Source organism: Sciurus carolinensis, chromosome X, assembly GCF_902686445.1.
Source record: "Sciurus carolinensis chromosome X, mSciCar1.2, whole genome shotgun sequence".
In the NCBI taxonomy this organism is placed as follows: domain Eukaryota; kingdom Metazoa; phylum Chordata; class Mammalia; order Rodentia; family Sciuridae; genus Sciurus; species Sciurus carolinensis.
This window is the reverse complement of record NC_062232.1, coordinates 7,495,851-7,510,590: the sequence shown is the minus strand read 5'-3', so window position 1 is coordinate 7,510,590 and position 14,740 is coordinate 7,495,851. Positions and strand designations below refer to the sequence as shown.

Here is a 14,740-nt window from a genome sequence, read left to right as displayed (position 1 = left end):
TACAAAACAGCAGGAAATGAGAGCATGAGTGAACAAGGAAGGAAGGGCCAGGGAAGTAATTGACCAATACACACTGGGCCATTATACATTTTCCAGACCAAATCATACTTATGTAGGCTCAATGAAAGCTTAGCAATGTTCTATACTGCCATGCAGTGTTCACTGGGGGAAATAAATGGCAGTTCTTGATGGTTCCAGAGAAAAGACATCACCCATTCAAGTAAGGGGAGAGGTATCAGGCTCCATGACCAAAGTGGTTGATTTTTTATAAGGTAGTTTTGATGTTTAAAACCAATGTATCTTAGATTTAAGTGAAGAGTAATTAAATAACATTTCCTACACATAAAGATCTGTTCACGTCAACACTGGAAGCCATTATGAGGATAGCCTGGGAACCAGAAAGTGAGGGTACCAATGTGCAGTTCTGGCATAGTTTTGATCAGTTCACGTTATTTCCTTCCCATTGAATATTAGCATTTGGGTTCATAACAGCTGCGCATGTGAAAAATGATCATTTGGATCCAAGAATAAAAGAAGGAAAACAGGAAACTCTAAATGACCTCCTGAGTTAGGTCATCTAAAAATAAAAAAGAGCAGCTTTTCCGAGTCAAATTCCTGTCCCAATAAAGAGTGATTCACAAATGTTTAATATGCCACTCTATTAATTGATTCTCAGAACTAATCATGTACTGCATGTTATTTAATTGCCTTGATAAAATATACAGCAGATCTCCTGTGTCCCTCCTGCCGCTCAAGCAGTATTCATATGTACCTTTTGATCTCCATGTGGAAACTAATTCATGATTAACACTGATTCAGAAAACATTTCATATAGATTAGTCCCACATGCTTAATTTCTCTTAGTTTAGTTACCTGGCAACTGAAAGCATTCTTAAGTTTTAGAACTTAAGAAAATCTCTTTCTTGTGTCAAAAATAAATCAGTTTTGTGGGGGATAGTTTAAAAGTAGCTACTTTGTTCCAGTTACTCTGTGTTTTAATCAGAGAACATAGAAATTAGGTTTTACTGTGGCATATCTGGGAGATACATCCCCTCCCCTCAGGACATTGTCACATTATGGTATGTATTATTAATCAACACAAAATCTGGGAATACTCCAGTTCTGGCACCTTTCTTTGTGCTGAAATCCTATTATTCTGAAATCCTATAATGCCATGTTTTAATTTTGTTCACTGTCCAAGTATGTCACTATATATGAGTTGGGAAGTAATGCTATATAAAAAAATACTTGATACAATATTTATTGTTGCTTCACATTAAATAGCAATAGAAAAATCAAATATCAATTGTCACCGTATAGAAATTGTCAAAAAATATGTTGAATGTCATCATGGAGTGCTATTATTTGATGAAGACAGCAGGTGAGCAGGTTCCTCACTGAAAACTGGCCATGGACTAGAACATGATGTCCATTGTCCCTGACCTAGCACAGATAGTCTTGGGTAATTTCCTTGTAATTTTAAAATCCAACGATCAATTTTATTAGTTTCTGACAAGATGAAAAGTCCCAAAGTTCCTTTTCCCCCCTCACAGAAGAGCTTTGAAACCACACAATAGGCATATGTACCCAAAGCTTTATTTACACACAAACAAGGTTTTTTGCTCAATATACTGGTAATGAGTCTCCCCTTTCACAATACTCATATTTTTAAGAAGAAATAATATTCAGGAATCCTTCCTAGAATTTTAGAGAGACTATGTGGACACTGCACCACATTTTAGAGCATAGAGAGGTCTCCTTTGTGAAGCTTGTGAGAGTCCTCAGGGAACACAACAAGAAACTAAAGAGACAACATCCACACTGTACCCCTGAAGAAATAAACTCAGCCCAAAAGGAAAGCCTCCTAGAGAGAAATAAAAATCTGTTATGGGTGGCTATATCTCTTGAATAAAAAGGAAGAATAAGTGAGGGAGCATGACTTCATGTATTTTATCCATTTAATTTGTGTTAAATTATTCCAATTTACAAGTAGAATGACAGACTTTCAGATATTAAAAATGACAGATTCTAAAGGAAACTACATTTTTTTCTTTTTTCATAGATATTAAAAATCTCTAAATGAGTCTTGTTAGGTTTCCTTATATGGAAAAAAATGGCTAGCAGAAGACTCAAAGTCCCTTTCCCTGCTATGCATATGCCTACATGAGGAGACATGTGGCACCTCATACATTTCCATGTTCTTTTTGAAGGAATATTTGCTTCTTTCCACAGACAATATAGCACTGATTTATAAAATAAATCCTCAGAGTGTGCAGCTGGTATCTGACACTGTCCCTTTTGCTTTCTAATTTTGCTAGTAGTAAAACTGACCTTTTGTCAGTAGTGAATATTAGGTCTTGCTACACTGTCCAAATTGATCACTCAATGAACAACTGCCTAACTCATGTCACCTAATATGTTGATACAGAATGGCAAGCACCTCTGAAAATCCCCAAATGAAGTTAGGGTTTTTACTTCAAAATAAATTGCATGTTTTGATAGAACCAGAGATACAAGCCTTTAAAGTAGCATTTCTGCTCTTAATGCCAACTTGGCCATTAGCCTAGTTTAAAATTTTGCCATGAATCAAAGAGTAAAACCTTTTAAAGCCTATTTCCACCTGATTTAATGTGAGCTAATAACCTTAAAATTATTTTCCCTTGAACAAACAAATTATTTTCCCCTGATCATTCTGATTTCAATCATAGGGCTTATAAGACAAGGGAGAAACTAGACTCTAATTTGCTGCTGCTGGAAGACTAATTTTGAGTCTAACAGGAATAATAATAATAATAATGTCCTTGATCGAATTATTAATGTGTTTTAGCAAGAATATAAAATATTGCCAGCAAAACGTCTGGCCCTAAGAATCCAGTACACATGTATACAAATGGATTTACTACAAAGACAGAGAAAGCAAACAACTATATACATCTCCAAATAAAGTCATACATTTCTGCATTGTGCCCCTATTGTGGCAGAGTCCATCTCTACATGAGGCCAGCAGAATGAAGGTGAAAGTTGGTTGGAGGTGGGATACAGGAACAAGAAACGTAACGTAAAATGAGCAATGTTCTTAAGTTGCTCCTCTGCCTTTCAGGTTATCATTTCACATGCTGCCTTTTATATTGGGAACCTAAAAGTATTCCCACTTAATTGAATTTCAGTCTTTGCTCCATACATTTATTGTAACACATGATAGTCACTTTATTATAATTATTTACATATCTGACTCTGTACTCCCTAACCCCACTCCAAAATCTGAACCCCTAACCAGTAAGGACTGGATGTTTTATAAGCTTTGTACTCATCCCCAATATATGGCTTAACATGGCACATAGTAGGTGCTCAATAAATGCTTATAAATGAATGGGTAAGTACAGGCTCCACATGTCTTTTAGCCTTCAGGGACTTCTGAAATGTACAAATAAAAGACAAAGTTTGTAAAACTGTGTATTCATGAGCACAAAGTATTATCGATTTTCTATTAAAAATGTCACACTTTAAAGTTATTTCCTTTAAAACAGACTCAAGGCACACAGAGAAAAACTGGATAACTAAATTTCCAAAGTGTGTATTTGTACCAATTAGTTCTCTTGATTGAAATTATAACTTTGGCCATTCTGATAAACACAAAGTCATCTCTATTGATCAATTAATCAGTTCTTCAGAAAACAATCTTTTGAACGTGTTTGCCTTTCAGTCTGACATGTGAATGAGTGTCTTCACTGGTCTGTACAGTCTCTGAAGGTGAATGTCTGGGTTTTGCTTCCAGAATTCATCCCACAAGCATTTGGAATGCCCTTATCCCAAGTCATTGCTAACGACCGGGCCTACAAACTCAAGCAGGATTCTCAGAGGGATGAGCAGAAGGATGCGTCCGATTTTGTGGCTTCCCTCCTCCCATTTGGAAATAAAAGACAAAACAAAGAACTCTCAAGCAGTAACTCATCTCTCAGCTCAACCTCAGAAACACCAAATGAGTCAACATCCCCAAACACCCCGGAACCAGCTCCTCGGGCCAGGAGGAGGGTGAGTTGGCCAGAATTTTCTATGACACTAATGTTAAGAAAACTGCAGATGTATAAGATAGTTCTTTGAGTCTTTGTTCATGTGAAAACTGAATATGTTGCTTGGAGAGAATTTGCACCGCACATAGAGCAGCTGGCATATCTTTAAACCTTCCTCTGACTCCTCTCAAAGCTGGTGGGTATCACTCCTTTGTTACCACTGTACTCCAGGACAGCCTAAACATTCTATACTATTGCCACTGATCCTGGTCTGTCTTTATATTCTGTTGTCTTGCCCTAGATGCTGAAGCTTGAGTAAGGACCCAGTGTTTTTGTTAATTTCTTCATTACCAGTCTGGGAACATGTCTGGCCAAAAGAGTTGGCTATGGGTCTTCATAAACAAAGATACTTTTCCTTATTAATGGAACATTTTTCCCTTAAATAGAATCCTACATGTGACCTCTTTCAAATCAATATTATAATAATATGGTATCAGTTATCAAATGAGTACTATGTTCTAGACACTGTGCTATTTGGCATTTTAAATTTCAAACCTGGAAAGCTGAGTTGTTCAGGCAGGCAGACTGACAATTGACTGAGTCAGATAAGCATCTGTAAGACTTCCTTGGTCACTGAGAGATCTCTCCCTTTCCTCTGCCTGGAGGCCCTAAATCTTTGCTACTTCCAACCATTGAAGACTGCCCTAATTAAAACTGCAGACAAGTCTCAAACTTAAAAATCCATAATTATCAATCATCCACCAACATTCAGGACTTCTCCAAGGTAAAGCAAAACCTGTGTCCTGTGTTGATGGTGGTATTGACTTTGTTCAAAAATGAAGAAATGACAAAATATGAGATACTTGAATTTGCACAATGAATTTGTTCATCTAAGCCCATCACTCTCTCTCAGACTGTGCATAAACTCAGAAGACATTAAAAGCAAAACTCGAAATTTGAGATTTCTGGGAAATTATGGCCTAGACAGTGGGCTTTCTGAATGTGCTTTCCTTTGTCCAAACTCTACTAGGACACCAGCAGTCAACTTCTTCCTATATGCTTCATCACAGATGGGTGGCTACAGCACACATGGTTATCATTCCAAGCATGCCAACTCACTTTCCATCTGCCAGCACCTCAACTCTTTGCTGAGGGCTTTCCTCTGATGACTAGGGGCTCCCAGAACATGCAGATAGCAAGTTATAAGTACTGAGGAATAAAGGTCTCCTCTCTGCCCCTCCCAAGGGCTGTCCTTAATGATTCCTTGGTATATAAAACATGCTGTTTCCTTTATTCCTTAGGGCATCTCCTAAAGTTCCCCAGGAAGATGGACCTACAGTTGCCCATGATGCTAGCAGGCTTGATGATTCTCCCTTGCTGGGCTGCCTTCCCTTCCCATTCTCATCCCGGTTGCAGGGGTTTCCTGGGAAACCCCTAGTAAAGTACATTATGTTGTTTCTGGGAGAAACTAAACTAAGACCATTTTTGTAAAATCTTCCTATGTTAAAAATCTTCTTCCCAGGGCCAAATTTAAGAGGATTTTTATTCACAAGACTTCTTTGATTTTACTTCATTCATTGAGTATGTGATTTTTTTCTTATTTCACAAAATGAAGTGGTTGGGTCAAAATATTTTAATTACATATTTCCCATCTCTTGTCTTTCATTTGGAAAATTTTGTCTTGTTGAAATTTTAATTGCCAATATCTTATACTATGCTGTGGAGATTTTTTTAACTTATTCAAAAAGCACTGTTTTCCTTTTAAGATACAAACAACACAATTGATTAGATCAAGTGGTATTAGTTTGAGAGTGATAATCATGGGCAAAATATTGATTGGATAGTATCTGGAGGCAGCTGTTTCTCTTCTCTGTTCTCTTGTTCAAGTCTGTGTCATTTGCAGGGTGCCATGTCAGTGGACTCGATTACTGATCTGGATGACAACCAATCTCGACTACTAGAAGCATTACAACTCTCCTTGCCTGCTGAGGCTCAAAATAAGAAAGAAAAAGCCAGAGATAAGAAACTCAGTCTGAATCCTATTTACAGACAGGTTCCAAGGCTGGTGGACAGCTGTTGTCAGCATCTGGAAAAACATGGTAAGCTAGACTTGTCTGTCATCAATCATTGATTCAAGCATCATTCCTTTAAGCATCCAATTTTGATTTTGTGTTCCCTTGATTGGGGTCTTCAACCGACTTGATTTTCTGAAGAGTGTTCTGGTGTGAACGTTTGTTTAAGGGATTGTGGGTTCAGCAAGCTTGGTGGGGGATAATTTGATGGTATTTGGACAGCACAGCCCCCAAGAGTCCTCAGAAGTGACTCTGGGCAGAAATTTAGGAAGAGGTCACTTCTATTGGACTGAGTCTGTCTGCAGGCCCACCTTCAAACATAGCAGAATTCGTTTTATCATTTTATACATTTAAGTTACTCATAAAATGTCCTCTAAAAATAAGAGTTCAACTTATTTTTAAAAACATTTAAAAATCATTACTTAGGTGACTAGAAAATATACTAATTTTTGACTATGGGTTTACATATGGCTATCTCCTTTTTATGGATGATGTCCACTTAAAATTTCTCCACAGTCATCCTTTTGCAACTAAATTACAGTCAACAGTTAATATGTTGACATTGAAATGATGTCAAGTTCATTGGAATTTTTTTCTGCATTCTAGATTTTTTGGCTCATCAAACTGCCATCTCCATAATGTAAATTTGTTTGCTAGAGGGTGAACATGTATTTTATGGACATGGAAAAAAGTTTCTTAATTATTTCTTTACTCTAGAAACAATATGCTTATTATAATAAAAAAATAAACAGGAAACCAAAGAAAATTCTGAGGCTATCATGCAGATATGGTTACTGTTAACATTCTCATCTACTTCTTAGTAATAAAAATGGAACAGTTAACATGTAATAGTTAGAATAATTAACATGCAGTTTACTGCCTAAGGCAAGAACCTATTAGCCTTCCAAGGCTCTGATTATATTCCAGGTTTCTATGATATTTCGATCAAATGTCTCCAGAAAATGAAGAGACACATTTAAATTCAATTAGACTAACTCTGATCACTTTAAAACAATGGGAAAAAAGCAAATTTTGAAATAATTTCTTATATAATATTTTATTTGCCTGTTTTTGAACTGGGTAGCAGAGGACATGAATCATATTAGTCTTATAAACATTTGTCAAGGATTTTTTCACCCTCTCCAAAATTGGTCTTGGATAATTATATTGGCCCCATCTATATCCATGACCCCAACAATTCCTCACTTATCTTTCATTCAAATGCTTTCTGTACTATTAGGTAAAAATTCCTTTTACATCCTCAATTGCCCAGAGGTACAAATTTCCATAAAAACAGACAAAATTGTAGCAGAGTCAAATTATATTCCTAGAATTTAGACTGATTTGCACGTGGGACCTAAAACTCATTGTGCCTGCCCTGGTTTCTTGAAGTCCCTAAGATTGAGATCCAGGTGCTTCTGGGTCTAGTTTCCATTTCAGTTTCTAATGAAAAGTAGATAAAGATGATAACATTAATTTCTGGGACAGTAGCATTTCTTTATCAGATCTATTCCTTTTCAGTGTTTCCCTATTTTCATCAGTGACTATCTTAAGTCATGGTTACTGAATGCCTAGAATGTATCTTATCTTGGAGGAAAATCACTATATGGCTATGTCAGAAAAAGGCATTGACTGTCTCAAGATTATCTTAGTTCTACCTAAAAAATTAAATTAAAAAACTCAGATTATACTTCATTGAGGTACATAAGAGTTATAGCAATCTCTAGTTTCTAAAAATTATTATTATTATTATTTTTTTGGTACCAAGGATTGAACTCAGGGCACTTAACCACTGAGAAACATTCCCAGACCATGTTTTTAAATTTTGACACAGGGTCCTGCTAAGTTGATTAGGGCCTCACTAAATTGCTGAGTCTGGCCTTGAACTTGAGATCCTCCTGCCTCAGCCTACCAAGTCAATGGAATTAAAGACATGTGCCACCATGCCTAGCTAATGAATTATTTTTAAAATCAGTTTTAACATGTGAAATAGTACCATAATTGAGGAGGTAATGTAATTGAAACGAACATTTCAGAACAGCTAGGAGAAATTCAGAAAAACGAATAGTCCAATCTGTGTAGAAAATTTCTCTATGTGATCTCTCACTTCTATAGAAATTTCACCTATTCAGAAACCATCTGAGTATAAGAAATTATATGTAGCCAAAATTAAAATTACAAATACATCCTATTATGTTAATTTTTTTTCTGTTTTGCACACATGACAACTTATTCACTTCATTCAGGGTCTATTTCTCCATATATAATAGTATATATCAGATACTATTCTAAGTGCTCTACATGCATTACTTAAGTCATTGCATGATTTTTGAAGGGAATATTTGTTATGCTCATTTAGAGATGAAAAAATATAATTCTGTATTTTGCTCTAAATACCCTGATTATCCTGTTCTCAAGCTCCCAGAGACATAGAAGCAATAAATTAGATGGGAGTTGGACTTAATTATCAGGTGGACAAATTGATGGCAGTAACAAGTGATTGGAAGTTCTATGAGAAATAGATGCAAAGCAATATCTCACCCCAGAGCAAAGCACCAATTTGTGCTTAGGCAAATCAGAAATAACCATCTTTTCAGTGCAATTCTCTCAAATTATTCTGGAAATCCAGGATAATACTTTTAAGATACAAAACTGATAAATGGGATATTTGTGGATATTATCTTTTCTAAATTTAAAAACATCTGGAAAACTAACTAAAATACTGTTAACACTTAATATGTGAAGTTCATAAAATAAATGTATAAAATGTCTATTTCCATTTAAAATAAATAATCAATTATGAACTACAATAATAAAATCATTCATATTAATATAAAATATATACCCAGAATTTCCGTAATGATATGTAAAAATCTTTCATGAATAAAATTGCAAAACTCTACCAAGAGATATAAAACATGACTTCAAACAGATTGAGGTTTATTTTGTTTCTGTGTGGAAAGAAATGATGTTATGAAGATTGTAATTCTTTCCAAATTAATTATATATTATACAAGTCAGATTATTCCAGTGACAGGAAAAAGGAAGCCAGGTAAAACTATATTAAGCAAAATGCCCTCCTCCTGGAAATACTAACAGTCCCTATTAATAAACTGGGAATCAGATCTAGGTTCAGCTGAATCCAGGATTTGAATGATGACGTGAGTGGTCTCTGTTTTCTGGCTTTACTCTCAGATCATCTGTCTTCACATGGCTTTGAATGGCCAGTACCAAACTCACTCTGACATCATTATCATAACTGATTATCCCCAAATGAAGAAAGAATGTGCCACCAATGAAACAATAAATATAGATGATGCCCATCAGTGGCAATGATTAATGACTCACAAAAGAACAAGGAGAGCCTTTTGGACATTCTACGCCCCCTGAAGGAAGAGCACAATGCCTCTTGTAATGTATTCTTACTCCCAAATTACACGTGAACCACAGAAAAATCTGCCCTTAACTATCTATAGGAAATAAAGGGGATAGAGGAACATATAAATGTTACCACATAGTGTCCAAATACAGATGATGGAGGGATAAAAACATTTGGAAATCAATACTATCTGTTCATCAAACTCATTATTATATGTGTTGGGGGGTAACAGAAGGAGGGGTAAGATACGAATTAAGAGGCTAAGAGGTACAATGACCATGTCACACTTTGTGAATCTTATATGGATGTTTACTGGAAATTTAATACTATTAAAGAACTATTGTTGAAATTTTTACTACATTGTAGTGATATTACTGTTTTTTTTTTTTTTTAAGCTAATTTTTTAGAACACTACTGATGTAGTAGTTAGGGTCATTTTTTTGATGCAATGACCCTATAGTTCCACATATAGGACATGATCATAAGGCAATCAGAAATGTGACCAAAGATATGTGAACGGACTTGTTCTGAGTAGGACCATTTATCATTATAAAGCAAGTCTGCGTATTTTGGGGAGACATATACACCATTTGGGGGAAATTTGGACTAATCATGGTCCATTCATATAACAAAATATTTTGCATTCATTTTATATGACATTTACAAGGGAATGTTTAATGACATGAATATTTGTGGTTAGGTGGTGGCATTCTCTCTGTAGATAAATTTATATATATGTGTATATATGTAAATATATGTAGTTATATATATATATAAATTTATATATTTATATATAGATGTAATTATACATAGATGCAAATTTACATAATTATATATTTATATATACATATATATAAATTTATGTTTATATAGATAGATACAGATATAAAAGGCTAGATAAAAATGAACCAAAATTTTAAGTGATTATTTCTGTATCAGGTATCTTTAAAGTACTATTTATATTTTCTGCATTTTGTGGATTTCCTTAAGAGGTACATTTTTTTTTTTTTTTTGGGTGCTGGGGATCGAACCCAGGGCCTTGTGCTTGCAAGGCAAGCACTCTACTGACTGAGCTATCTCCCCAGCCCCAAGAGGTACATTTTAATAATTAGACAAACAAGAAACTTCTATGTTCAACGTGATGATGAAAACTAAAATCCATGTAAAATTCACATTTAGGTAATTATTCTGAATAATGAAGAAATGTTACAATATTATTTCCTATGGAGAAGTTTAGAAATATACAATATTATGTAGAAATTTTTCATCAAAAGCCTTTACACAGAATAAATCTGATGCTGAAAGGGCTAACCTTTGGCATCTAGAGAATACAAGTAGTATGGGATTAGGAAGAGTTTCTACATGCTGTGAAGTCATTGTTGCTCTCCATGGTACAGCACTGGAATGGCATTCTGTTGTATTTCTTCTATGATTTCCTCCAGAGTCTCAAGACATAAAACAAGATTACTGATTTTGTTTGCTTATTCACAGGCCTCCAGACAGTGGGGATATTCCGAGTTGGAAGCTCAAAAAAGAGAGTGAGACAAGTAAGTAAAAGGTCAAGATTATATTGTCCATTCCATTTAACTTTTAATTGAATTACCAGGTTCCAGTTCAATTTATGCAAATTCCCCTCTGAACATATTTTCTCTACCCTCCAACTGATTATAGTATAATTTAGTTCCAGGAGATAAAATGTAACAACTCAGAAGCTCAGAAAAGTTGTTATAGAATCAGGATCAAGCAATTGAAAGAAAATGTCTGGACATGTCCATGCCATGTTCAGTCAAAGAAAACCATTTGATGAACATCTTACTGAAACTGTGAAAGCAGGAGATTCAGAGAGTACCTATTCAGTGGCAATAAATATAAAATAATTATACCTGTTTTTACTAAAATGTTATATGAAAATGTCATTAATATTCTCACATAAGATACTATGTTTATGCCTTTATTATTTCAAAAATATTTTTTTTAAATTTTTTCTTTTATCTTTTCCTTTATTTTATATATTTATTTTTATATGGTGCTGAGAAATGAGCTCAGTGCCTCATACATGCAAGGCAAGTACTCTACCACTGAGCCACAAACCCAGCCCCCAAAATAATTCTTAAGCTTCCATGAAACAATTGATCCCCAATTCCATTATCATAAGACCATAGTCCTTGATTTCTCTCAGTATTATAGAACATTCTTGCAATAGTAATTTGATATTAGACTGTCAAGAATAAGTTCCTATGATCAGACAGGTCTTTGTGTTCATGATGGCTTCATAAAAGGCAAACCATCCTTTGAATCCTTTGAAAAAAGAGTTCATTTGTTGGTGAAACAAAATTAAAATGATTATTTTCCCTCTGTTCGTTCCAACAGAAGGAAATAAGGAACTCACCAACTCAAAATACAAGCCAAATAAAAACAAATTTTAGTTGGATGAAACTGATGAAATGATATTTGTTTATATTATCAAAAGTAATTGAAATAAATGCCCCTTATTTTTTGTCAAGATAAAAATCTCTTTCAAAAGTAGGACACTCTCTAATTGGTAGGTGGCTTTTTATTCTTAATGGTCACACAAGATATTACTAAGCAACATTTGGCATTTTATAAGAGGACTTGCAAGAAAGAAGATAGCATTGCAACATTTCTTAGGCCTCTCACCTGTGTGGAATTGTAGAATATTTTCACAAATATCATCTCAATGAATCTACCCACCAGCTATGAAAGTAATCCTCCTCACCCCTTTCTTTTGAGGCTTAGAGAAATTTAGAAAATAAATTCAAGATCACACAATTTAATCAGTCACTCTTACTTTATAGGCCAAGCTCTTTGAGCAGTTCATTCTTTCTGCATGCTTGTGCTCAGAAAAGAAACATGTGCCTCAATAAACACTGTTGGAGTGGTGCTGATAGAAGCCCTCTCCAGTCTACCTGCCTGACACTCACTGATAGTGAGTTGTCTGGAATCAATGAGCAATTCAGGGCAGTGATGTGTACTCACATCAGGTAGACAAATAGAGAGTGCCAGAAATTATTCATCAGTCACTTAATGGAAACTCTTTCCATGAAGTTTTAAAGATTACCCAATAAATATAATTAGTGGTCCCTTAGAACTATATTCCAAGTATGAAATATGCTCTAACTCATTCCCCATTCTACTTTATTATGTCACTCCTTAGCACTAAACCTTTGCTTCAGAACACTAGTCAAAAAAGAAGAGCTAATTATTTGTGGGTTTATCTGTTTCTCACCTTGTTTCTACTAGTCTGAGAGATAGAGAAGGGTAGGAATTTGTCTTTTTACATACCAGTGTACTTGGAGGGTCTATAATATAGCCTGGCACACAGGAAAAATGCAGTAAATGTTTGTTGAATGACTGTATGAATGAATGATAGAACAAATGAATTCTCATCAGAGCTTACTACATAGGGTAAATTCATGGACTGGCATAATTATTTCTACAATGAAGAACCATGCATAAAAAGAAATCGAGTTAGTCAAAGATGAAAGTATGATGTGGAATTATTACTCTTTTTACTGTTGGGTTTTCCTGCTGCTGTAAGTGTTAATAGACTTAATATAATTATTAAGGCGGGAAATCCTTCTGCTCATAAGGCTACTTCGACAAATCTAGGATAGCTTTTATTTAGATATTGTCATGTTTTAAGCCTTAATCACAAATATCTTATCAGGGTTTTTAGTTCCGTTATTTGAAGAGTGGTCTTCTTATTTTCTTGTTGAGTACCTCAATAAAATATAAAAATTCCAACATAACAGGATTAGTAACATGCATAATTACTGTGTAATACATTGATTTCTCCCTCCCATATTTACAGTTGACCCAAATTCTCTTCTATCCCTTACCCCTTGCTCCCCACACTCTGGTTGTGGTGACTGAGCCCCTCTGCTTACATCATTAACTGGAAATGCATGGTTTTATTTAAGAAGACATTTAAACATGTATATGTAGTCATGGATATGTGTATTATGTGTATGTATATTTATATGTAGTCATGGATATAAATACATATATATTCATAGGTTGGGTAGACTCTGAGGATCAAAGTGGTATATTGTTTCCTTTTCCTTCTTGGGGTCTGTGCGGACTTAATACCAGATGTTATGCATCAAAGCAATTCTTTTGGTGAACTCTGAACACTGAGATATGTTATGTGAATGCCTCTTGAACCATTGTTTTTCCAGTTACGTGAGGAATTCGACCGTGGGATTGATGTCTCTCTGGAAGAGGAGCACAGTGTCCATGATGTAGCAGCCTTGTTGAAGGAGTTCTTAAGGGACATGCCAGATCCCCTTCTTACTAGGGAGCTGTACACAGCTTTCATCAACACTCTCTGTACGTAATACAGCCATATTTGTGGGAAAGTATCCCTGGAATAATTGGATGTCCAACTCACTCATGAAAACTTATGAATGTGCTTTCCAATAAGTGTTTTAGTCCTTATTTATCAGTCTCTAATGAATGTGGTATTTAGGGAATTTCCTGAGATTCACCCTAGGGAGAATTAGCAAGAAGAAGTTATAATAAAACAAGTGGAAATAGTCAAGAAGAATTTGGTATGCTCTCAAATGACCCCCAGGACAGTAAAAACGTGCTATAAATTAATTCTTTGGTGTACCAGTGAGAGATCACATCAAATCTGTGCCTAAAAATGAGTTGATAATTCTGTATAAGAAAAGAGGAGTCAAAGAACCCAAAAGGACCAAAGGGGGCACAAAACATTTCAGGTGAAGTAAGATGGCATAGCTTTCAATGTACTTGCTTCTGGACTGTAGATACAGACTCCATGGAGGTCCAGGTGGAAGAGAGATAGGACACAGCTATGTCATCCTGCATAGAAATCTTCCTCCAATGCTTTGATTCAAATGGTATCACAACAGCAAAACAAAACGTGTCTTTGTGACACGTCTCAGGTGCTACCAACAAAAAATCTGTCCCTTGGGTATTTCTCAACAGAAAAAGACCTCAAATCCGTTACAAGTTCAAATTTCAGAACATCCACCAATTCTAGGCCATTCTTAGTAAATATTTACCAACAATGGACTTAAATCCATTAAATCAGGATGAGTAATTCCAAAGAAAGGAAGAAGTTAAAAGTAAGGGGAATGGAGCCACCTTTCCCATGAAGTCTCTAGATGTTCTATTTCCCCAGGTCTAATTGTTCTTTCTGTCATAGCGCCTTGTGACTAAATTGCTAGAGTAATGGGAGAAAGGTGAAGGCATAAATTGTGACTTTCCTTGGTAACTTCTTTATTAAGTCAGTT

General features: G+C 35.2%; 1 protein-coding gene across 1 annotated transcript in view; it reads left to right on the top strand.

Annotated features, from left to right (window-relative positions):
- Nucleotides 1-14,740, top strand: part of Arhgap6 (Rho GTPase activating protein 6) — a 467,990-nt gene that overhangs the window by 414,124 nt on the left and 39,126 nt on the right. The window contains exons 4-7 of the mRNA XM_047535497.1: nt 3,776-4,032; nt 5,914-6,109; nt 10,953-11,008; nt 13,661-13,811. Of these exons, the coding sequence (XP_047391453.1) occupies nt 3,776-4,032; nt 5,914-6,109; nt 10,953-11,008; nt 13,661-13,811 (660 nt within the window). The remainder of the gene's footprint in view (nt 1-3,775; nt 4,033-5,913; nt 6,110-10,952; nt 11,009-13,660; nt 13,812-14,740) is intronic.